At 46.3% G+C, this 23848-nt stretch overlaps 2 protein-coding genes across 2 annotated transcripts in view; one reads left to right on the top strand and one right to left on the bottom strand.

Moving 5' to 3' along the window:
• The window catches only part of LOC142471219 (uncharacterized), a 31051-nt gene extending 19446 nt beyond the window's left edge, over positions 1-11605 (bottom strand). The window contains 1 exon segment of the mRNA XM_075578018.1: positions 10566-11605. Coding sequence (XP_075434133.1) covers positions 10566-10569 — 4 coding nt within the window. The 5' untranslated portion in view covers positions 10570-11605.
• Positions 11606-17891: 6286 nt separating this feature from the next.
• The window catches only part of LOC142471213 (uncharacterized), a 41776-nt gene continuing 35819 nt past the window's right edge, over positions 17892-23848 (top strand). Inside the window, 1 exon segment of the mRNA XM_075578009.1 lies at positions 17892-18445. The gene's annotated coding sequence lies outside the window, so the exon portion shown is untranslated.

The following is a 23848-nucleotide window of genomic DNA, read 5'->3' as shown; positions in this document are numbered from 1 at the left end:
CAGTGTTCCTAAAACACTGAAACAGTTAAGGAGCATTATTGGTTTACCGAATTTTTCAATGACGTTTATCCCAGATTTTAATGTGCTGATTGAACCATTGCATCATGCAATATCACGCGAGATCAAGTCAGAACAGACTAGGCCGAAAACACCTTTTAAATGGTTAACTGTTGAGGATGAGGCATTGCGAAAGTTATTAGCAGCAGTTAATGATGCTTCCTACTTAGCCAAGCGCGACCCAACAAAACCATTGTCAGCATATGTAAACATTTCACCACTAGCTGCATACATTCGAATTTACAATGCCATGGAAGCTGTACCAATTACACTTCTATCTTATGTATTCACAAATACAGAGAAAAGATATTTGCCGCTTGATAAATTGTTATCAGCGGTTACACTTACAGTGCTGAAATCAAGAGGAAAACAAAAGCGCAGACACACATAGTGAAGTATGTAAAATAAGTATATATATATATATTGTTAGGGTAAGATATCTGCGTACATCAGATCAAAAAGTAATCAGCATTTCATGTGTAATGACATGGGTTACCCGACGTCACACAGCCACCGCTGGACCACAGGAATTCCACTTTGCTGCCTTATGGAAGATCTCAGCCTGGGAGCACACCACCACGACACTTGGGGAACACCCTCCGCTCGTCTCCAGATTGCAGGTAAGGATCCTTTGCAGGTCAGGGCCGTCGAAAACCGCCACTTCGTCCGGCTTGCGGCCGATGGGACGCCCTCAGGGGTCAGAACTGTTAAATTCACCGCCGGGCTAGTTCGTCAAGTGTCCCGTATGTATTTCACGACCAGCCGTAAAGTGAGGATGGCTGTAAAGGGAGATATCGCGTCACTTCAGTTTTGCCGAGTTCAACAGATTTTGAAAGACTCCAAGCTAATATCAGCACGCAGATTATGAATAAAATAGTCTTGAGGGCTATAAAATCTATCCAACGTGTTTCGTAGCGTAAGCTCCTTCATCAGGGATATTGGATTAATGACTTATCAACATATAGAAAAGAGTTTTAAGTAAAGGGCTCTCTTTTTCTAAGTCATGCGGAGCAAACTCTTTTCAACTTTTTAAAGACCTACACAAATTCATAAGAAATATTACACTCAAAAGACATTTTCTTAAATCAGGGAATGAATCTAATGTTAATACATTAATCCCCAGTTTAGAACAAGTACATGAAGAACAAACTTGTATTCATACCCCCTTTAGGGCTCAATCAACCTTTTACCCATATCAATAAAAGGGTAACCATGTGGATACTTTTTTTGATATGGTTTATAATGATCTAAATGGTATTAATGATAATGGGAGAGCAGGTAACATCAGACATAACCTCACTAAAGCCGAAAGTCTTGCATTAAGATTCTTGCAAGATAACCATCAACTTATTATTAGACAGGCTGACAAAGGAGGAGGTGTTGTTTTACAAGATCGCTCTGTCTATGAACAAGAGGCACACCGACTCCTTTGTGACCCTGTCTTTTATAAGAAATTGGCATCAGATCCCACGACTTTGTTCCTAACAAAACTTAAGGTCCTAGATGAAGCACTATCCCTAACCGTGATCACAGAAAAGGAATATGGCGTCTTATATAATAACTCACCGAAAATACCGTTTTTTTACCACCTTACAAAACTGCACAAATCCTTGGTAAACCCACCGGGACGACCTATAGTTTCGGTATATCCTCTCTGACCGCAAATCTATCCCAGTATGTGGATTACTTTCTGCAGAATATTGTAGGGGAGTTACCCTCATATCTAAAAGATTCCTCTGCGGTAATAAATCTATTTGCAAAATTTGAATGGAAAAAATCGTACAGGTGGCTCACGTGCGATGTACAAGCACTGTACACAAGTATTCCTCATACTAAGGGAATTGCGGCTGTTGATGTTTACCTGAAAAAAAGACTTCAAACTTACAGATCTGAATAGATGGTTTATTCTTAAAGCTATTGAATACGTGCTAACCCATAATTATTTTCTTTTCCTTTCCCAGTTCTTCTTGCAGGTTTGCGGAACTGCAATGGGCACACGATTTGCCCCCAGCTTCGCAAACCTGTATATGGGGAACTGGGAAGAGTTATTTATTTGGCATAATAACCCATTTCAACATCATATAGTGGTATGGCGTCGCTACATAGATGACATTCTCTGTGTGTGGGAGGAGGATGAGGAATCTGTGGATCGTTTTATCCAACATATCAATATCAATGACCATAATTTGGTCTTCACCCATGTCACACACACAGAGAGTGTCAGCTATTTGGATCTGAACTTAACAGCGTCAGAAGAAAAGGGTGTTACTACATCAACTTTCTTTAAGAAGGTCGATACGAATAACCTCTTATTGGCCTCCAGTAACCATCAAAAATCTTGGATAAGTAATATACCTGGAGGCCAATTTATGAGAATTAAGAGGAATTGCAGTAACGAAGCCGATTTCGAGCAACAAGCACAATTTCTCTTTTTGAGATTTATGGAATGGGGATATGATTATAAACAACTTATGTTAGAACTAGAGAAAGTTAGGAAAATGGACCGTAGTAAAATGCTGATACCCAAGAAGACAACAACTAATGTAAATGGTGAGAAAATAGTAGTTCCTTTTATTACTAACTATAATTCAATGTACAGACAGATAGAGGGGGTCATCAAAAAACACTGGGGAATTATTTCAACAGATCCAATTCTAAGTGGTCATATTAGCTTATCTCCCAGGTTTATCTATAGGAAGGCACGTAGCTTGAAGGATGCGTTAGCCCCAAGCGACATTGGGAAATCTGTGGATCCCAAATTTGGACAATCCTGGTTGGGCAATAAGGTAGTAGGGAATTTCCCGTGTGGAAGGTGTTGCATCTGTAGATTCCTTCACCCTGAAAGAAAAACATTTAAGTTGAGTAAAAACCAAAAACTGTACAACATCACAGATTTTATAAACTGTAACACCAGTTTAGTTGTGTCTTTATTAGAGTGTCCGTGCGGCTTGCAATATGTTAAACCTTATAAGCCTGGAGGTTACTAATGACTTGATTATACATACATATGTGGGATGCTGCTTAGTACACATCTGATTGGTTCATTATGCATTCCGATTGACCTATCAGATGTGGCCATAGGGTATTTATATGTTGATAAGTCATTAATCCAATACCCCTGATGAAGTAGCTTACGCTATGCAACGCGTTGGATAGATTTTATAGCCCTCAAGACTATTTTATTCATAATCTGCGTGCTGATATTAGCTTGGAGTCTTTCAAAATCTGTTGAACTTGGCAAAACTGAAGTGACGCGATATCTCCCTTTACGGCCATCCTCACTTTACGGCCGGTCGTGAAATACATACGGGACACTTGACGAACTAGCCCGGCGGTGAATTTAACAGTTCTGACCCCTGAGGGCGTCCCATTGGCGGCAAGACGGACGAAGTGGCGGTTTTCGACGGCCCTGACCTGCAAAGGATCCTTACCTGCAATCTGGAGACGAGCGGAGGGTGTTCCCCAAGTGTCGTGGTGGTGTGCTCCCAGGCTGAGATCTTCCATAAGGCAGCAAAGTGGAATTCCTGTGGTCCAGCGGTGGCTGTGTGACGTCGGGTAACCCATGTCATTACACATGAAATGCTGATTACTTTTTGATCTGATCTACGCAGATATCTTACCCTAACAATATATACAGCTCAACCCCGTTATAGCGCGATCCACTACAACGTGAATTCGCTTATAACGCGGTCTGAGCATGGCTCCCGAATGGAAAGCCTCCATTTTGCCGCCTTACCTGCATCTCAAATCCTCCATTTTGCCGCCTTACGCTCTCCTCTTCCAGCTGTCCTGTCCACGTGCTCATCTCTCTCCTCTTCATATGTTGGTTAGGAGTTCTACCTCTACACCACAGAAGCTGTGTGATGTCATAGACATCTAGAAGTAGACTTAAGATTTAACATTGACATGTACCCTGTGGCAATGTGTTGTAGAGGATAAATATATTTATAGGTTATGTCTTTTTACACCAAGCCTATGGTGTAGAGGTAAGAGGCAAGGCATTGGTATCAGAAGGTCCCGAGTTCAATCCCTGCATGTGTTTTGTACAAAATGTATTAATGTTTAATTGTGTGTCTATAGTCAATAAAGCATTGAATTGAATGTTTGAAAAAAAAAAAAAACCATGGCACGCGACGGGCAGAGAGATGAGCAGAGCAGAGAGATATAAGCACGTGGACAGCAGGAAGAGGAGAGCACTGGTAAGGCGGCAAAATGGAGGAGAATGAAATCTGTAATGAGGAGGCTCAAGAGCTGATGCCGGTGAAATTTTAAAGCGGCCCCGGTTGTAACGCGGTCTTGGGGTTGTGGACCCCAAGGAGCGCGTTATAACGGGGTTTAGCTGTATATACTTATTTTACATACTTCACTATGTGCGTCTGCGTTTTTGTTTTCTTTGTATTTCAGTTGTTCTAGGGGTGTTCTCATCCCTATCAATATAGCTGCAGACGCCTGTTTTCTACTTTGAGGTTGTTTATTCAACTATTTTATCACAAAGGTGGTTAATGGGTTAATATAATACTTTAGATTAGAGGTATTTAGTTGCGCACTTGTCTTTGTTTGCATTCTGAAATCAAGAGACTTGGCACAGGCACATGATATCTATATATACACTTCAGTAGCTTCACTAGCAACATTGCAGAAACAGACCATTCCGGACAGGAAGGCGTTAAGAAGCCGCTGGTTCAAGTGGTATACTATCATAGAGATCCGCAAATACATTTTGTGCATGACAAAATATTAACGACACTGGATGATTTGCCATCTCCTTTTGAAGGAGTGAGATGGGAAACAGACACACCCAAACGATTATTACACATGCATTTTCTACACAGATGGTTCAGCTGTAGACTCAAGCAAAGAAGGAGTAAATAAATCTGCAGGTTCAGGAATTGCTAAATATGACGCAGATATGAATCTCCTGCACACTTGGCAATTACCTATAGGAGATCACTCTGCACAGTTTGCAGAGATTCACGCATTAGCTTTTGCTATGAAAGAAGCACTTACAGTTAAAGGACATGTACTTATAGTTACAGATTCCGCATACTTAGCACGGTTGGCACTGCAGGATCTCCCAATATGGAAATCAAATGGATTTTTAAATGCCAAAAGAAAACCACTAACACACATTGCTAAATGGAAGGCCATTGCTGCCTATTTTGATCAGAAGCCTGATATTGAAATTGTACATGAGCCAGCGCATAGATCGCTTGGTTCCTCGGTTCATACTATGGGTAACCAGTTTGCAGATAGTCTCGCGCAAACTGTAATTAAAAAATTTGCCGTTAACAAAGTGTTTACAAGGGCACAGTCAAAGTCAGCCAGTCTCGATGCAGAGTTGTATGCTTGTCTGGACACTACCAGGCCTAATCCACCTGGTTATCCCAAAAAATACTCATATAAACTGGTCGACAATAATTGCATGGTTGTAATTGATGCTAATGAATTCATTGTTCCCCCTGTAGCAAGCAGAATGCAGATAGCTACGCAAGCACATGACAGTGTGGGACACCCTCACCTAGGGAGAGAAAACATTTTGTTGACGCTGAAACAGAAATATTGGTGGCCGAATATGAGAAAAACGGTTAAGTCAGTTTTAAGAAACTGTAAACCATGTCAGTTGGTAAACAGTCCTAATCATCAGACACCACCATTTATTATTAATGCAATACCGAGCAAGCCGTTTGATTTAATATATTTAGATCATATTGGATCATTACCTCCATCACATTCCTACAAACATGTTTTGGTTTGTGTTGATGCTTGTACGAGGTTTACGTGGTTATACCCCGTTTGTAGCACGACAGCTAGCTCTACGATTAATTGTCTCAACTCCTTAGTAAGCGTTGCTAAGCCCAAGGCCTTTCATTCTGATGGTGGACCTGCTTTTACTGCAACAGAAACCAAGGAATGGGCCGCAATATTAGGTATTGAGTGGGCCTACAGCTCGCTGTCCCATCCTGAGTCATCAGGTATGGTCGAACGCAAAAATTACGAGGTAAAACGACTTTTAACCAAAATGCTATCTAATCGTCCTACACAGTGGTACCCACTTTTGGTTACGGTCCAAATTGGTCTAAATAATATTCCTAACACAACAGCTGGTAAAACACTACATGAACTGTTATATGGTACTCCTATGAATACACAGTTTAATAATGATTCTATTTCTGTCCCAGGGAGACTCGAACAAATATTAATTGTACAAGAATTGAGAGATTCTTTTTCCCATACAGTCCACACACCACGTAATCCTAAAGCTTGGACGTCGCAGATTGGACATTTGGTCCAGGAGAGGGTTGCTAAGGTAAAGCCGTTGCGGCCTAAGTGGAAGAAACCAACCACGATACTGAAAAAGTTAAACTAGCGTACCTTTGTTATCCAAGATACTAAAGGCAAAGAAAGGACTGTGAGTATAGCCAATCCTAAATCCACAGCTGCAGTGAAAAAACTGTAAAAGATGGAGGAGACACCATATCTGGCACAGAATTCGATGGAGCTGCAGTCTCTCGGAGCACAGACTGCACGGCCACAGGTTGTGAAAACTAATCACACAGATGAGGTCCAACAAGCTGAAGCTGACTTCCCTGACCGTGACCAAAGACATACATATGTGTTACCTGCCATACCCGATCAACGCAATATTTTCCGGGAGGCCTATCAAACAATGGCTAAGGTAATCGCGAAAAAAAAACTGTTTAAGGCTATTTTGTGTCTCTCAACCTCTTTGCTTTTCTAGCAATATCCGCCAGTGTTATTTTCAGGTTACAATGGCATTTTGTGACTAAACAAGAAGGCGAGATCATCAACTGGCAACGTACAGCTGCACATGGTATTACCACACCAGACTCCAGAATCGTGAAACGAGGACTTCACTATGATTTGAAACCGGTGGAGGTACAGTCGGTGGGTATACCTCAAGGTGTGTATTGGAAGCCGTTTCCTAAACCTATCATCCAGAAACGAAAGACTTTGGGGATTTCACAGGTTGTGCTGTTTGACTCAACTGTGCTAGCTAAAGAGGCTGGTATCACTACGCCAGAAGGAAGGAAACTGGTGACACGACATCTGAATGCCCAGATGCAACAGCTGCAATCTACGAGCCTGAAATATGATCTACCCCTGCATGACCATTGGAAACAGCAGATCTACCGTGAACAACGTTGTTATGCTGAATTTGGACATTGCTATTTCATTGACTTTCAAGGAACATGTAAATGGCCAACGACGGAGCGGATAGCTGATCATTGCCCTCGGCCTGGTGTAACCATGGACAATATAAGGTATAAGCAGTACCCTATTTTCTATCTGAATACAGGTCAGAATACTCAGAAAGGATTTGTTCCCAACGGACAGATTGATCCTAGAGTGGCATTCTGGGAAGGTGCTGAAGAAGAAGAGTCCAGGATACCTGGAGGGGTAAGAGCCTATAATTCTGCTGTTTTCTGCTCTGACAGTATTTACTCAGAATGGTGGGACCCATCCACAACCGCTGATGAACTGTTACTCAAACTTCAAGATGTGATGGAAGATGCTAAAACTGGACAGCTACAGACAGCAGCACTTCCGAAAGAATGGAATATAAAAGGTGATGGTATGTTGTTTCGTGAACCTAATGCATGGGACACTTGCACTCAACCACGCTTTGCAACATTTACCAATACTACATACTACAGCCATTCATGTAAAGGTTTCAAGAATGCGTGTGGTATCACATTGGAGAGATTAATCGATGAAGGAATCTGTGATAAGGACAATACAGTATTCAATTACGGGTGTACTCCCTGTTCTTTTTATTACAATTTCAGACAAGACTATTTTAAATGGCAACCGAAAATGATTGATCAAGGATTTTTACATTTTTCTGGGTTACGAGGCTTTTGGTGTGTGGAGCAAATAATGATTATGAAACCTAATTATAAAGTCTACTCCCTGTTCCAGAAATGTCTCAATGATAGTTTACATATTAATGTAGACACGGTAATCAGGGCAATGAGCGATTTGATGAATGTACAAATAGCTCCAGATGATAAACCCTGTGAATATGACACATGCACCACACATAATATTGTTAACATGTCCTACTCAGAGGCAATGTGGGATACAAATGCTACAATTAATACCATAGTGTATTATCAAAATGATACATATTTCATGAATGAATGTAAGGTTTCAAGTAAATCATCTACTAGGAAATTGCTTACTAACGGTGATATTCTTATCACCACAGGACACCTGCTGAGTGATTCTGTTTCTGTTATAAGCCAAATCTCTGACTCAAATGATGAAGAATTGAGGAGAGGTATTTTGGTGTTAAGGGATCATCTGATAACATTTGTTTCATACACAATTTCAGACATTACAGTGTTATCTGAAGAAATCAAAGCTTTGGTTATTCTTAATCACATCACTTCTATAAGGTTAACATTACAAAGTCACAAGGTTGACATATCACTTTTAAATCTCACATGGATCACACAGAATCTCAATTTAAGTCCGAAAGAATCTGAGATCCTAGCATATGTTTCACAAACCACAGCTTATGACATACGAGAAAGAAACCACAGACGGGTTCCTAATCCTGATGACTCTTTATGGGAAGTTTTTCTGTACTACAAATTATTTGTCCCAGAAGATGTTTATACAACAAATTGGGAACTGCTTTATTTTGGACACTTAACACACACAGGGTCTTATTTCGCAAGGGTGCAGGTTGCTCAACCATTTCAATACATGTCTGTGAAATGTGATCGTGAATTTTTCATCAGCACTATACGATGTGTTGATAAAGGTTATTTAGTATGTGACATCATACAGCACATGCCTTGCAATGATCAAATGCAAGGTAGCAATTCAAACTCCTTTTACATTAATTCACAGTCTAGATAATGGGAGTTACATAGTATTGTCTACATAAGAGGATTGCGATATACCTCCTTTTCAGGCATCACTTGTCACAGTTAATAGGAGTATACAGTGTTTTGGTACTACCTTTATTCCACCTCTGTTACATAAGACAGTTACATCTGCCGTACATTTCCAGGTACCAGCTATCACACTGAGACTTCCTCACATGGCAGCCTATTTGGCACATTTAAAGAAAATGAAGATAACTATAGGATTCACACATGATATGGTGCATACTCTCCTACAAAGAGTTCACAGTGAATTACTACGTGTTGATTTACACCCAGGTGATTTTCCACAGTGGTTAACTACACTAGGTGAGTCACTGGAAACTTTTTGGCCAATGACAGGTAATTTTTTGTCAAAAATAGGCACTAGCCTACAAACTACTGGTAAAGGTATTTTTAGTGGCCTAGGAAATGTGTTTGGAATCCTAGGGTATTTGGAACCACTATTGTTTTTTATTTTAGGGATAATAATCCTTGTTATTTTACTTCGTGTTTTCTCTTTTCTTCCGAAGATGAAGAGGCAATCAGCTTAATTGCATTTTTACTTCTAGTATATATTTTTTATATTTTTACCTAGATACTAATATACTGTTTTAAGCACACAGGTCAAATCTAACCTGCTGCAAGGACACAGACGAAAAAAAAGATACTTCACAAATTTTGCGTCTACCACGGTCGTATCAAACCTCCATGAGAATGTATTTGGATGAACTTGTTTTGCCACATCGGAAGCCCCGCAAAGTGCATGCAGTTCATGATTCGATGAGAGACTTTATGTATCAGGACTCTCTTGTTTCCTCAGGACCGTTTTCAGTTTTAACTCCTAATGGGACATTGCTTCCGCGTAGCTTGCTAATGTTATGTAATTTTTGGCAAGTGAAATCTCTACTGTCTTTTGGTGATCAACCCAACTTCAAGTGCAGAGACATTCATCGTCAAATATTTCAAATGTCATTTTATACAATTGAAGAAGGTCATATCAGCATAGTTAGCCACGGGTCATATAATTGTACTACGTTATTTGCGTGTTCTGGTAATAAACATCAAAATTGTTTTGGGGCACGATGGAACACTACTATGTTGAGTATGTATGAACGACAAAATCAACCTGCCTTGCAACTGGGTGATTTTTACAGATTGACACCTTCCCATCATGGGATCACATGTGCACATATGCGCAGTTGTGGGTGGTTTGGCATTCCATCACAAACTCCTGTAGGTTCAGGCTCATCAATATCAGAGAGTAGTGACACTGTCATACAAAAGTACACATAATGATTATTTTCTGCTTTGTTTGTTTCTCTGTACTTGCTAAAATATGATAATTATGTGTAGGAGAGGGTGTTATGGATTACAGGTAGCATACGGTATATATAGCAAAATTGTTATAGGTTACAGGTAGCATAAGGTACATGTATAGTATAATCATATGTCTTAATACAGCTTAGAGCATACTGTCAGAATATTAGCTATTATTGTTGCCTTGGAAATAATATCAGTTACTAGAATTTTTGCAGTTAGGATTTTTTGGTCTGCTAAGAAATTTCCAGGATATAGTGTTAGGACATATGTCGTTGGGACACAGGTACTTACGCATAAAAGCAGAAGTTGTTTGAGTTGTAAACACGCTGTGGTCAAACTGTAAATGCCAGTAACACACGTCAGTAGCCAGAAGATGTTCACGTGTCACTCGTCCATCACGTACACAATATACGAAACACACAATAAAAGTTAGCGTAATGCCATGTTAAAGATCAGAACCGAAGTGGCGAGCCACACTGAGACGAGACCTAGTGAGACTGGCGTGACCTATCATAATATCTTGGAGTTCGTGAGTATGACAGGCATACTAAATAAATAATCTCTGCATAGTTAGAAATGGATTGTTAGCTTACTGTTAACTGTTAGCTGTTAGCTTACTGTTAGCTCATTCTTTGCAATTTTGCTTATGATGTTTTCTGGTTATTGTGTTGTATCATAATAAACAACAAACCTTATCTTATACAAACTCTGAGTGACCTTTCTTTATAATAATCTCACAATACCCTGACACATAAAGGGTGTGAGGCTGAGAGTTCTGCAGGTGAAACATCGCGATGAGTGCTTCTGCTTAGTGCAGAATATAACTTATCACGAGGCCTTACCTGGGAGAAGAAAGTTTGGCATTGAGCCCAGCGTTTCAACACATGGTGGTGACCTCTGCAGTTTGGGATATGACTTTGCCTGTCCTTACAGCAATATCAAGAAGTGAGAGGTAGGCAGAGACAGAGACCAGCTTGGGAGACTATGGAGAAAGCTAGAAACCTCAAACAGGACAGGATCATGCACTAGCACAGGGAAGCGCAAATTTTTCTCCCTGCACCACCCTGCCTGCTTCCCCCCCCTCTCAATTCAGCTTCTGCGTCAAATGACACTACAGGTCATTTGATGCCTGGTTGCCGTAGCGATGTGTCGCTGGAATGCAAGATAAGTGAAGTTACAGCGGCCTCAAGCGATCCCCGGCATTTAATTTAAATGCCTTTGGGGAAGAGCGAGGCCTTTGTAACTGCCACCCCCTTCCCCCAGAAATGATTGTGCACCCCTGCACCAACATGTAAAACAGTTGTGTGAAAAAGAAAGTACACTCTCTTTGAATTCTATGGTTTTACATATCAGTACATAATAACAATCGACGATTGTTATTATGTTCTGATATGTAAAACCATAGAATCGTCTGTTCCTTAGCAGGTCTAAAAAGTAGGTAAATACAACCTCAGATGAACACCAACAGATGACATATTACACCGTGTCATGATTTATTTAACCAAAATAAAGCCAAAATGGAGAAGCCATGTGTGAAAAACTAAGTACAGGCATACCCTGCATTAACATATGCAATGGGTCCAGAGCATGTATGTAATGCGAAAATGTACTTAAAATTAAGCACTACCAATTAGCTAAAACGCCCGGCCCGGACGGGTTTACCAACGCTTATTATAAAACATTCTTGCCGATTCTCTCCCCCTGCCTCTTAGATATGTTCAACTCTTTCCTGCAAGGGGAACCGGTCCCCTCTACAGTCACCGCGGCAAACCTGGCAAATATCCACAAGGAGGGTAGAGACCCTCTCCTTTGTGGCAACTATAGGCCAATCTCCCTTCTGAATACCGATCTAAAACTCTATAGCAAGATCTTGGCAAACAGGCTCAACCCAATTCTCCCACGGCTCATTCATATAGATCAAGTAGGATTTGTGTCAGGTAGACAGGCCTCTGACAACACCCGCAAAATTGTGGATATAATAGACCATGTGCGCCTCACGGGAACCATAGCGATGATCCTTAGTCTTGACGCAGAAAAAGCGTTTGACAGAATCAAATGGTCCTTCCTAGATCAAACTATGCTGAAATTTGGATTCAGTGGCCCCTTCCTGCAGGGGGTTAGAGCCCTCTACCAAAACCCAACAGCACATGTAAAAATTTCAGGTGGCTTCTCGGACCCCATTAAGATCAGAAATGGAACCAGGCAGGGTTGCCCCCTTTCCCCTCTGTTATTCACCCTAACAATTGAACCATTAGCGGCCACAATTAGGGAAGATCAGAGCATTAAAGGTATTAGAATTGGCGAAACAGAATACAAAATCTCTTTATTTGCTGATGATGTGATCCTGACCCTCGCGGACCCCCACGTCTCCCTCCCCAATCTCCAAAGAGTGCTATCCCAATTCGGCACAGTATCTGACTACAAAGTCAATATGGACAAGTCAGAAGCTCTAAACGTATCCCTATTAGACCAGGAATGGAGACTCCTACAAGCTAACTATAAATATCGATGGAGCACTACCCGTATTAAATACCTAGGAGTCAGAATCTCAAGCACCTATAGCTCCCTATACCAATCCAACTACCCCCTCTTGTTTGACCAAATCAAAAAAGACCTGGAGAAATGGAAAAAGCTCCAAATTTCCTGGTTTGGAAGAATTATATCAATAAAAATGAACATCCTGCCGAGACTTCTTTATTTCTTCCAAACACTCTCTGTCCCCGTCCCAATCGCAGCCCTGAAACATATCCAGGCCCTTATGTTCCAATTCATTTGGAATGATAAACGGCCAAGAGTACCAAGGTCTGTGATGTTGTCCCCCAAGACAAGAGGAGGTGTGGGGGTCTCCGACGTGATCAGATACTATTCGGCGGCCCAGTTGAAGCAGGCTGTAGTTTGGAACTACGACCCGGCCTCCACCTGCTGGCTAGCGATCGAATCACATCATGCTGCACCTGCCACCCTCCAGGTCCATCTCTGGTCTCCTGTGGGAAGGGAGGGAGGACCACGGCGATTCGCTCTGGCGGCAATGAGATGCACATGGGATGTCTGGCTCAAGAACAAAGGGAAATATGGCCTGCTAGCTACCCCATCCCAACTTACCCCCATCTTTGGAAACCCACACTTCCTGGGTGTTCCAAAAAACAATTCGACCAATTCCAAGGTCTAGGAATAAGGCTGATTGCCGATCTGCTGAAAAACGAGGAGATCCTCTCCTTTCAAGAACTCCGCGACAAACATAAACACCAAGGTCTCCATCTGTTCAAATTTCTGCAAATTAGGCACTTCCTTCTATCCCTAGCCCCAAACGCTAAATTCCCCCCATTAACCAGGTTTGAATCCCTTTGCGGCAAGGGCTCCTACCAGAGAGGTCTGATCTCAGAGATCTATAGGGGGATGGAGTCGGCAACCAGCCCCCCAATCCACAAGTATATGCAAAAATGGTCAGAGGACCTCAATGTACAGATAGATATGGACGAGTGGGTGGATATCTGGGAGTTGGCCACAAAGACCTCAATCTGTACAGTGACAAAAGAGAACATATATAAAATACTATTCCAGTGGTACCTGACCCCGGCTAGGCTGAGCCAGATCTTCCCCGGCACTCCCGACCTGTGCTAGAGGGGATGTGGCCAAAAGGGGGACATGGAGATTCAGAGGTACTGGACAAAGATCCAGAAGCTTCTACAAGAAACTACGGGGCTTCTTTTCCCCCTGGACCCCTTGACCTTCGTGCTGAGCAAACCTATAGACGACCCCCCCCCCCCGAGTAGACTAGTATCAGCTATCCTAACCGCAGCCAGATGCTCAATAGCAGCGGCGTGGAAACACACCAAAGCCCCAGCGAGAAACACGGTGTTGAGAAGAATAGACGAGGTCATGGCCATGGATAAACTTACAGCAATGCTCAATAAAAAAATGCCACAGTTTCGGAATACCTGGGACCCCTGGAGCGGCCCGCATTAGGCCGTCCTCGTACTGATGGAAAGGGAGGAAGAAAACAGAGTTCCCCCATCCTCCCCCCAAACCTCCCCCCCCAGTATTTCTTCCCCCCCTTAGACCTTGCCCCTCCCCCCCCACCAACTGAAAAATACCCATTTTGGGACAACATGTTGTTTAACTCAGTTGAAAAGTCATGTCATGTGCCTATGACATTGTCGTTATCATTTGGATGTATGTTGTTCTCAATAAAAAAAAAAAGTGATACAAAAAAAAATTAAGCACTACCTTTTTTTTCCACTTATTGATGCATGTACTATACTGCAATCGTCATATACATGCATAACCAAAGTAAATAACACGTGTGTAACAGGCTCTATAGTCTTCCCGCTTGCGCAAAGCTTCGGTACAGGTAGGGAGCCGATATTTCTGTTCCGGATGTGCTGACAGGCGCATGCGTGAGCTGCCGTTTGCCTATTGGGCGATATGTCCTTACTCGTGAGTGTACTTAAACTGAGTGTCCTTAAACCGGGGTATGCCTGTACACCCTTACTGCTTCCATAGGAATTAAGATGCTAAGTAGCAGACAGGTGCTGCTAATCAAATGTCCTTGATTAATTGATCATCAGCAAGTGGGACCACCTGTATAAAAGCTAACAATTTAGCAGTTTGCTGGTCTGGAGCATTCAGGTGTGTGTTAACACAATGCCAAGGAGGAACGACATCAGCAATGATCTTAGAGAAGAAATTGTTGCTGCCCATCAATCTGGGAAGGGTTATAAGGCCATTTCCAAACAATTTAAAGTCCATCATTCTACAGTGAGAAAGATTATTCAAAAGTGGGAAACATTCAAGACAGTTGCCAAATGGAGATGTTTGGCCATAATGCACAGCGCCACATTTGGCGAAAACTAAACACAGCATATCAGCACAAACACCTCATACCAACTGTCAAGCACGGTGGTGGAGGGGTGATGATTTGGCCTTGTTTTGCATCCACAGGACCTGGAAACCTTGCAGTCATTGAGTCGACCATGAAATCCTCTGTATACCAAAGTATTATAGAGTCAAATGTGAGGCCATCTGTCCGACAGCTAAAGCTTGGCCAAAATTTGGTCATGCAACAGGACAATGATCCCAAGCATACCACCAAATCTACAACAGAATGACTGAAAAAGAAAAGAATCAAGGTGTTGCAATGGCCCAGTCAAAGTCCAGACCTCAACCCGATTGAAATGCTGTGGCTGGACCTTAATAGAGCTGTGCATAAACAAATGCCCACAAACCTCAATGAACTGAAGCAACGTTGTAAAGAAGAGAGGGCCAAAAATCCTCCACAACGATGTGAGAGACTGAGAAAGTCATACAGAAAACGATTACTTCAAGTTATTGCTGCTAAAGATGGTTCTACAAGCTATTGAATCATAAGGTATACTTAGTTTTTCACACATGGCTTCTCCATTTTGGCTTTATTTTTGTTAAATAAATCATGACACGGTGTAATATGTCATTTGCTGATGTTCATCTGAGGTACTATTTACCTAATTGTAAGACCTGCTAAGGAACAGACGATTGTTATGTCCTGATATGTAAAACCATAGAATTCAAAGAGGGTGAACTTTCTTTTTCACACAAGTGGAAGTGCTACATTATATAAGAATGAGTGATGGGAGAGGTGTGATAAAAACCAATAGAGCCGACCGAGCGTGTCTGCGAGTGCGTGCGTCAGAGTCGAGCGCGTCTAGAGGGGGGGGGGGATGATGGTGTGTTGGAGAAATGGTGGGTGCGGGGAAAGGTGTGGCTAGTAGTGAGGGGGAGTGTGAAGGGGTGCAGTCTGCGTGAGGGGGGTGGCAGTCTGCGTGAGGAAGGCAGTCTGTGTGAGGCGGGGGGGCAGTCTGTGTGAGGGGGGGCAGTCTGCGTGAGGGGGGCAGTCTGCGTGAGGGGGGCAGTCTGCGTGAGGGGGGGCAGTCTGTGTGAGGGGGGGCAGTCTGTGTGAGGGGGGGCAGTCTGTGTGAGGGGGGGCAGTCTGTGTGAGGGGGGGCAGTCTGTGTGAGGGGGCAGTCTGCGTGAGGGGGGGCAGTCTGTGTGAGAGGGGGCAGTCTGTGTGAGGGGAGGGCAGTCTGTGTGAGGGCCAACATCCATTACAATCAGATATCACAACTCTGTATATAATATTCTCTGTTTCTGTATTTCTTATAAACCGTTAAAATCTTGTAACATGTCCCCTGTGTATTGGTGCAATAACAGGTCTCATACCCCCTTCCATGTATGTTACACACACAGCTTCCCCCCTTCTCTGCCCCTCACCCAGTAAGAATATTTAGCAGCAGCCATTCCCATGTGAGGTGGGTGCATGAAGCCCCCATGTAATAGTCAGGTCTCTGCACACAGTGTAACAGGAGATTAATGTAATCAGAGCCTCTGTGTAACTATATTACATACACATAAGAAACACATCACCTCCTACCTGGGGGCAGCCGCAGCATGTGGGGGAGGGGCTCTGTGCTCTGATTGGCTGAGCTCTGAGTGATGTCATGAGCTCTCAAGGGATTCTGGGATTTGTGGTCCTGCTGCCTTCAGAATTACAAAATAGGATCACAAGCAGGACTACAATTCCCAGAAGAACTTGCTGAGAAGGAAAGGACTCAAAAGCCAGATAGCAGGCAATTCGTACAGATGCTCAGGGTGTCATTCATTGGCTGCTGTGTGCCATGTGATCTCTTTCCATGTCCCCAATTGGTTCAGGACTACACCTCACAGAAGCCAATGGTGACAAGGAAAGAGATCACATGGCACACAGCAGCCAATGAATGCTGACACCCTGAGCCTTTGCACGAATTGGCTGCTATCTGGCTTTTGATTTCCTTCTCAGCAGGGGCTTCTGGGAGTTGTAGTCCTGCTTCTGATCCTATTTTGTAATTCTGAAGGCAGCAGGACTACAAATCCCAGAATCACTTGGGAGCGCATGACATTACTCAGATCGCAGCCAATCAGAGCACAGAGTCCTTCCCCTCCCCCACGTGCTGCAGCTGCCCCCAGGTAGGAGGTGATGTGTTTCTTATGTGTATGTAATATAGTTACACAGAGGCTCTGATTACATTAATCTCCTGTTACACTGTGTGCAGAGACCTGACTATTACATGGGGGCTTCATGCACCCACCTCACATGGGAATGGCTGCTGCTAAATATTCTTACTGGGTGAGGGGCAGAGAAGGGGGGAAGCTGTGTGTGTAACATACATGGAAGGGGGTATGAGACCTGTTATTGCACCAATACACAGGGGACATGTTACAAGCTTTTAAAGGTTTATAAGAAATACAGAAACAGAGAATATTATATACAGAGTTGTGATATCTGATTGCAATGGATGTTGGCCCTTTCACAGACTGCTCCCCCCTCACACAGACTGCCCCCCCCCCTCACACAGACTGCCCCCCTCACACAGACTGCCCCCCCTCACGCAGACTGCCCCCCCTCACGCAGACTGCCCCCCCTCACGCAGACTGCCCCCCTCACGCAGACTGCCCCCCTCACATGGATTGCCCCCCTCACACACACCCCCTCTCTCCTAACCACCCCTTTCCCCACACTTTCTTTACCCCCCTCTCCCCATCACATCCCTCCCCCCCCCTAGACGCACTCAGCTCTGACGCACGCACTCGCAGACACGCTCTGTCGGCTCTACTGGTTTTTATCACACCTCTCCCACACTCATTATTCCTATATAATGTTGCACTTACAGTTGTGTGAATAAGAAAGTTCACCCTCTATGAATTCTATGGTGTTACTGTGAGGAACAGAAGAGAGACTATGGGCAGGCCTGCACAACATACGGCCCGCCTGGCCTCTCTGTGCGGCCCGCGATGAATCCGGCCGGGCGACAAATAAATGAATTAAATAAATAAAATAAAAAAAATGGCGCCGATTCCCTGCGCGCCGGGCAACGTGGGGCGGAGGGGGAAGCAACACTCAGCTCCTCTGCGGGCCCGCTCCCCCCCCCCTGCTCCCAACATGGGGCAGAGGGGGAAGTAATAATTAATTCAGCTATTCCTCCGGCCTGCTCACCGCTTCCCTCCGCGGCCAGCTTCTCGCGTCCCCCACGAGCTCACCTCCCGTGCCCTCCTCCACGTCCGCGCCCCCAAGCCCACCTCCTGTCCCGGGCAGCTGCCGCAGGGATATCGGGGGCAGGAGGAGCAAGCGTCCAGCGGCAACCTGCACCCACCCGGTCAAGGTAAGTCACTGTCACTGTTAGTCACTGTCACCCAAGTCACTGTCACCCAAGTCACTGTCACCCACCCACCCAGTCACTGTCAAGTCACTGTCACCCACCCAGTCACTGTCACCCACCCACCCACTGTCACCCACCCACCCAGTCACTGTCAAGTCACTGTCACCCACCCACCCAGTCACTGTCACCCACCCAGTCACTGTCACCCACCCACCCAGTCACTGTCACCCACCCACCCAGTCACTGTCACCCACCCACCCAGTCACTGTCACCCACCCACCCAGTCACTGTCAGTGTCACCCAGTCACCCACCCACCCAGTCACTGTGTCCCACCCAGTCACTGTGTCCCACCCACCCACCCAGTCACTGTGTACCACCCACCCAGTCACTGTGTACCACCCACCCACCCAGTCACTGTGTACCACCCAGTCACTGTGTACCACCCACCCACCCAGTCACTGTGTACCAAGTCACTGTGTACCACCCACCCACCCAGTCACTGTGTACCACCCACCCACCCAGTCACTGTGTACCACCCACCCACTGTGTCCCACCCTGTCACTCTTCCCACCCAGTCACTGTGTCCCACCCGTCACTGTCACCCACCCAGTCACTGTCACCCACCCAGTCACTGTCACCCACCCAGTCACTGTCATAGTCACTGTCACCCACCCAGTCACTGTCACCCACCCAGTCACTGTCACCCACCCAGTCACTGTAACCCACCCAGTCACTGTCACCCACCCAGTCACTGTCACCCACCTATCCACCCAGTCACTGTCACCCACCCAGTCACTGTCACCCACCCACCCAGTCACTGTCAAGTCACTGTCACCCACCCAGTCACTGTCACCCACCCACCCACTGTCACCCACCCACCCAGTCACTGTCACCCAGTCACTGTCAAGTCACTGTCACCCACCCACCCAGTCACTGTCACCCACCCAGTCACTGTCACCCACCCAATCACTGTCACCCACCCAGTCACTGTCACCCACCACCCAGTCACTGTCACCCACCCACCCAGTCACTGTCAGTGTCACTGTCACCCACCCACCCAGTCACTGTGTCCCACCCAGTCACTCTTCCCACCCAGTCACTGTGTCCCACACTGTCACTGTCACCCACCCAGTCACTGTCACCCACCCAGTCACTGTCACCCACCTATCCACCCAGTCACTGTCACCCACCCAGTCACTGTCACCCACCCAGTCAGTCACCCACCCACCCACCCAGTCACTGTCACCCACCCAGTCACTGTCACCCACCCACCCAGTCACTGTCACCCACCCACCCACCCAGTCACTGTCACCCACCCAGTCACTGTCACCCACCCACTGTCAGTGTCACTTTCACCCACCCACCCCAGTCACCCACCCAGTCACTGTGTCCCACCCAGTCACTCTTCCCACCCAGTCACTGTGTCCCACACCGTCACTGTCACCCACCCAGTCACTGTCACCCACCCAGTCACTGTCACCCACCCACCCAGTCACTGTCATAGTCACTGTCACCCACCCAGTCACTGTCACCCACCCAGTCACTGTCACCCACCCAGTCACTGTCACCCACCAGTCACTGTCACCCACCCAGTCACTGTCACCCACCCACCCAGTCACTGTCTCCCACCCAGTCACTGTCACCCACCCAGTCACTGTCACCCACCCAGTCACTGTCACCCTGTCACCCACCCAGTCACTGTCACCCTGTCACCCACCCAGTCACTGTCTCCCTGTCACCCACCCAGTCACTGTCTCCCTGTCACCCACCCAGTCACTGTCTCCCTGTCACCCACCCAGTCACTGTCTCCCAGTCACCCACCCAGTCACTGTCTCCCAGTCACTGTCTCCCAGTCACTGTCTCCCAGTCACCTGTCTCCCAGTCACTGTCTCCCAGTCACTGTCTCTCAGTCACTGTCACCCAGTCACTGTATCCCACCCACCCAGTCACTGTGTCCCACCCACCCAGTCACTGTGTCCCCACCCACCCAGTCACTGTGTCCCCACCCACCCAGTCACTGTGTCCCACCCACCCAGTCACTGTGTCCCACCCACCCAGTCACTGTGTCCCACCCACCCAGTCACTGTGTCCCACCCACCCAGTCACTGTGTCCCACCCACCCAGTCACTGTGTCCCACCCACCCAGTCACTGTGTCCCACCAGTCACTGTGTCCCACCCACCCAGTCACTGTCAACCACCCACCAACCCAGTCACTGTCACCCACCCACCCAGTCTGTCACCACCCAGTCACTGTCACCCACCCACCCACCCACCCAGTCACTGTCACCCACCCACCCACCCACCCAGTCACTGTCACCCACCCACCCACCCACCCAGTCACTGTCACCCACCCACCCAGTCACTGTCAAGTGTCACTGTCACCCACCCACCCAGTCACTGTCACCCACCCAGTCACTGTCACCCACCCACCCAGTCACTGTCACCCACCCACCCAGTCACTGTGTCCCACCCAGTCACTGTGTCCCACCCAGTCACTGTCAACCACCCACCCAGTCACTGTCAACCACCCACCCACCCAGTCACTGTCAACCACCCACCCACCCAGTCACTGTCACCCACCCACCCACCCAGTCACTGTGTCCCACCCAGTCACTGTGTCCCCACCCACTCACTGTCACCCAGTCACTGTCACCCACCCAAGGGGGGAGAGTGATGTGAGGTGCAAGGGGGGGAGAGTGATGTGAGGTGCAAGGGGGGGAGAGTGATGTGAGGTACAAGGGGGGGAGAGTGATGTGAGGTACAAGGGGGGGAGAGTGATGTGAGGTGCAAGGGGGGGAGAGTGATGTGAGGTGCAAGGGGGGGAGAGTGATGTGAGGTGCAAGGGGGGGAGAGTGAAATGAGGTGCAAGGGGGGGAGAGTGATGTGAGGTGCAAGGCGGGGAGAGTGATGTGAGGTGCAAGGGGGGGAGAGTGATGTGAGGTGCAAGGCGGGGAGAGTGATGTGAGGTGCAAGGGGGGGAGAGTGATGTGAGGTGCAAGGGGGGGAGAGTGAAGTGAGGTGCAAGGGGGGGAGAGTGATGTGAGGTGCAAGGCGGGGAGAGTGATGTGAGGTGCAAGGGGGGGAGAGTGATGTGAGGTGCAAGGGGGGGAGAGTGATGTGAGGTTCAAGGGGGGAGAGTGATGTGAGGTGCAAGGGGGGGAGAGTGATGTGAGGTGGCAAGGGGGGAGAGGGATGTGAGGTGCAAGGGGGGCAGAGGGATGTGAGGTGCAAGGGGGGCAGAGGGATGTGTGGTGCAAGGGGGAGAGGGATGTGAGGTGCAAGGGGGAGAGGGATGTGAGATGCAAGGGGGAAGAGGGATGTGAGGTGCAAGGGGGAGAGGGATGTGAGGTGCAAGGGGGGAGAGGGATGTGAGGTGCAAGGGGGAGAGGGATGTGAGGTGCAAGGGGGGAGAGGGATGTGAGGTGCAAGGGGGGAGAGGGATGTGAGGTGCAAGGGGGGAGAGGGATGTGAGGTGCAAGGGGGGAGAGGGATGTGAGGTGCAAGGGGGGAGAGGGATGTGAGGTGCAGGGGGGGAGAGGGATGTGAGGTGCAGGGGGGAGAGGGATGTGAGCTGCAGGGCGGGTGGGATGTGTGTGGTGTGCAGGGGGGTATTGTGTGTTTGATGTGGAGGGGGGTATTGTGTGTTTGATGTGGAGGGGTGTATTGTGTGTGGGTGAGGGGGAGAGATGGGAGTATGAGAGATAGATGGGAGTATCGCAAAGGTTGATAGTGTTGGGTTCTGGGGGAGATATGAGGATGATGATGAAGGGTGCTGGGGGAGATATGAGGATGATGAGGGGTGCTGGGGGAGAGATGATGATGATAGGTGCTGGAGGAGAGATGATGATGATGATGATGATGATGATGATGATTTTACCCGTGTGGCCCAATTTTTTTTTTCCTTGGAGCAGTTCGGCCCTTCGCACTTTACGAGTTGTGCAGGCCTGGACTATGGGTCCTCTCGATCTGTGGCACTTTACAGTGGGAGAGACAGATGTGAGGAAGTGATCTGCTTCTTGTCATTGTTCATCACCAACGAGTTATTCAGATACTCTAACAATGCTTCTGGTTCCTCTGGAAGAGTTTCAGCATGTGGTGGTGACCTCTGCAGTTAGTGATATGACTTTACTTGTCCTTACAGCAATATCAAGAAGTGAGAGGTAGGCAGAGACAGAGACCAGCTTGGGAGAGTATGGAGTAAGCTAGAAATCTCAAACAGGACAGGATCATGCACTAGCACAGGGGAGCGCAAACTTTTCTCCCTGCACCCCCCTGCCTACTCCCCCCCCCCCCCCACTCTCCGTTCAGCTCCAGCATCAAATGACGCAACTGGTTATTTGATGCCTGGTTGCCGTAGCGATGTGTCGCTGGAATGCAAGATAAGTGAAGTTACAGCGGCCTCATGCGATCCCCAGCATTTAATTTAAATGACTTTGGGGAAGCGTGAGGCCATTGAAACTGCCACCCCCTTCCCCCAGAAATGATTGTGCACCCCTGCACCAACATGTAATACAGTTCTGTGAAAAAGAAAGTACACCCTCTTTGAATTCTATGGTTTTACATATCAGGACATAATAACAATCGTCTGCTCCTTAGCAAGGTCTAAAAATTAGGTTAATACAACCTCAGATGAACAACAACACATGACACATTACACCGTGTCATGATTTATTTAACAAAAATAAAGCCAAAATGGAGAAGCCATGTGTGAAAAACTAAGTATACCTTATGGTTCAATAGCTTGTAGAACCACCTTTAGCAGCAATAACTTGAAGTAATCGTTTTCTGTATGACTTTATCAGTCTCTCACATCGTTGTGGAGGAATCTTGGCCCACTCTTCTTTACAACATTGCTTCAGTTCATTGAGGTTTGTGGGCATTTGTTTATGCACAGCTCTCTTAAGGTCCAGCCACAGCATTTCAATCGAGTTGAGGTCTGGACTTTGACTGGGCCATTGCAACACCTTGATTCTTTTCCAGCCATTCTGTTGTAGATTTGGTGGTATGCTTGGGATCAATGTTCTGTTACATGACCCAATTTCGGCCAAGCTTTAGCTGTCGGACAGATGGCCTCACATTTGATGCTAGAATACTTTGGTATACGGAGGAGTTCATGGTCGACTCAATGTCTGCAAGGTTTCCAGGTCCCGTGGCTGCAAAACAAGGCCAAATCATCACCCCTCCACCACCGTACTTGACAGTTGGTATGAGGTGTTTGTGCTGATAGGCTGTGTTTGGTTTTCACAAACGTGGCGCTGTGCATTATGGCCAAACATCTCCATTTTGGTCTCGTCTGGGACATTGTTCCTGAAGTCTTGTGGTTTGTTCAGATGCAACTTTGCAAAACTAAGCCATGTTCTTTTTAGAGAGAAGAGGCTTTCTCCTGGCAACCCATCCAAACAAA

Source organism: Ascaphus truei, chromosome 20 (genome assembly GCF_040206685.1).
Source record: "Ascaphus truei isolate aAscTru1 chromosome 20, aAscTru1.hap1, whole genome shotgun sequence".
Classification (NCBI taxonomy): Eukaryota; Metazoa; Chordata; class Amphibia; order Anura; family Ascaphidae; genus Ascaphus; species Ascaphus truei.
This window is presented reverse-complemented; position numbering and strand designations above follow the sequence as displayed.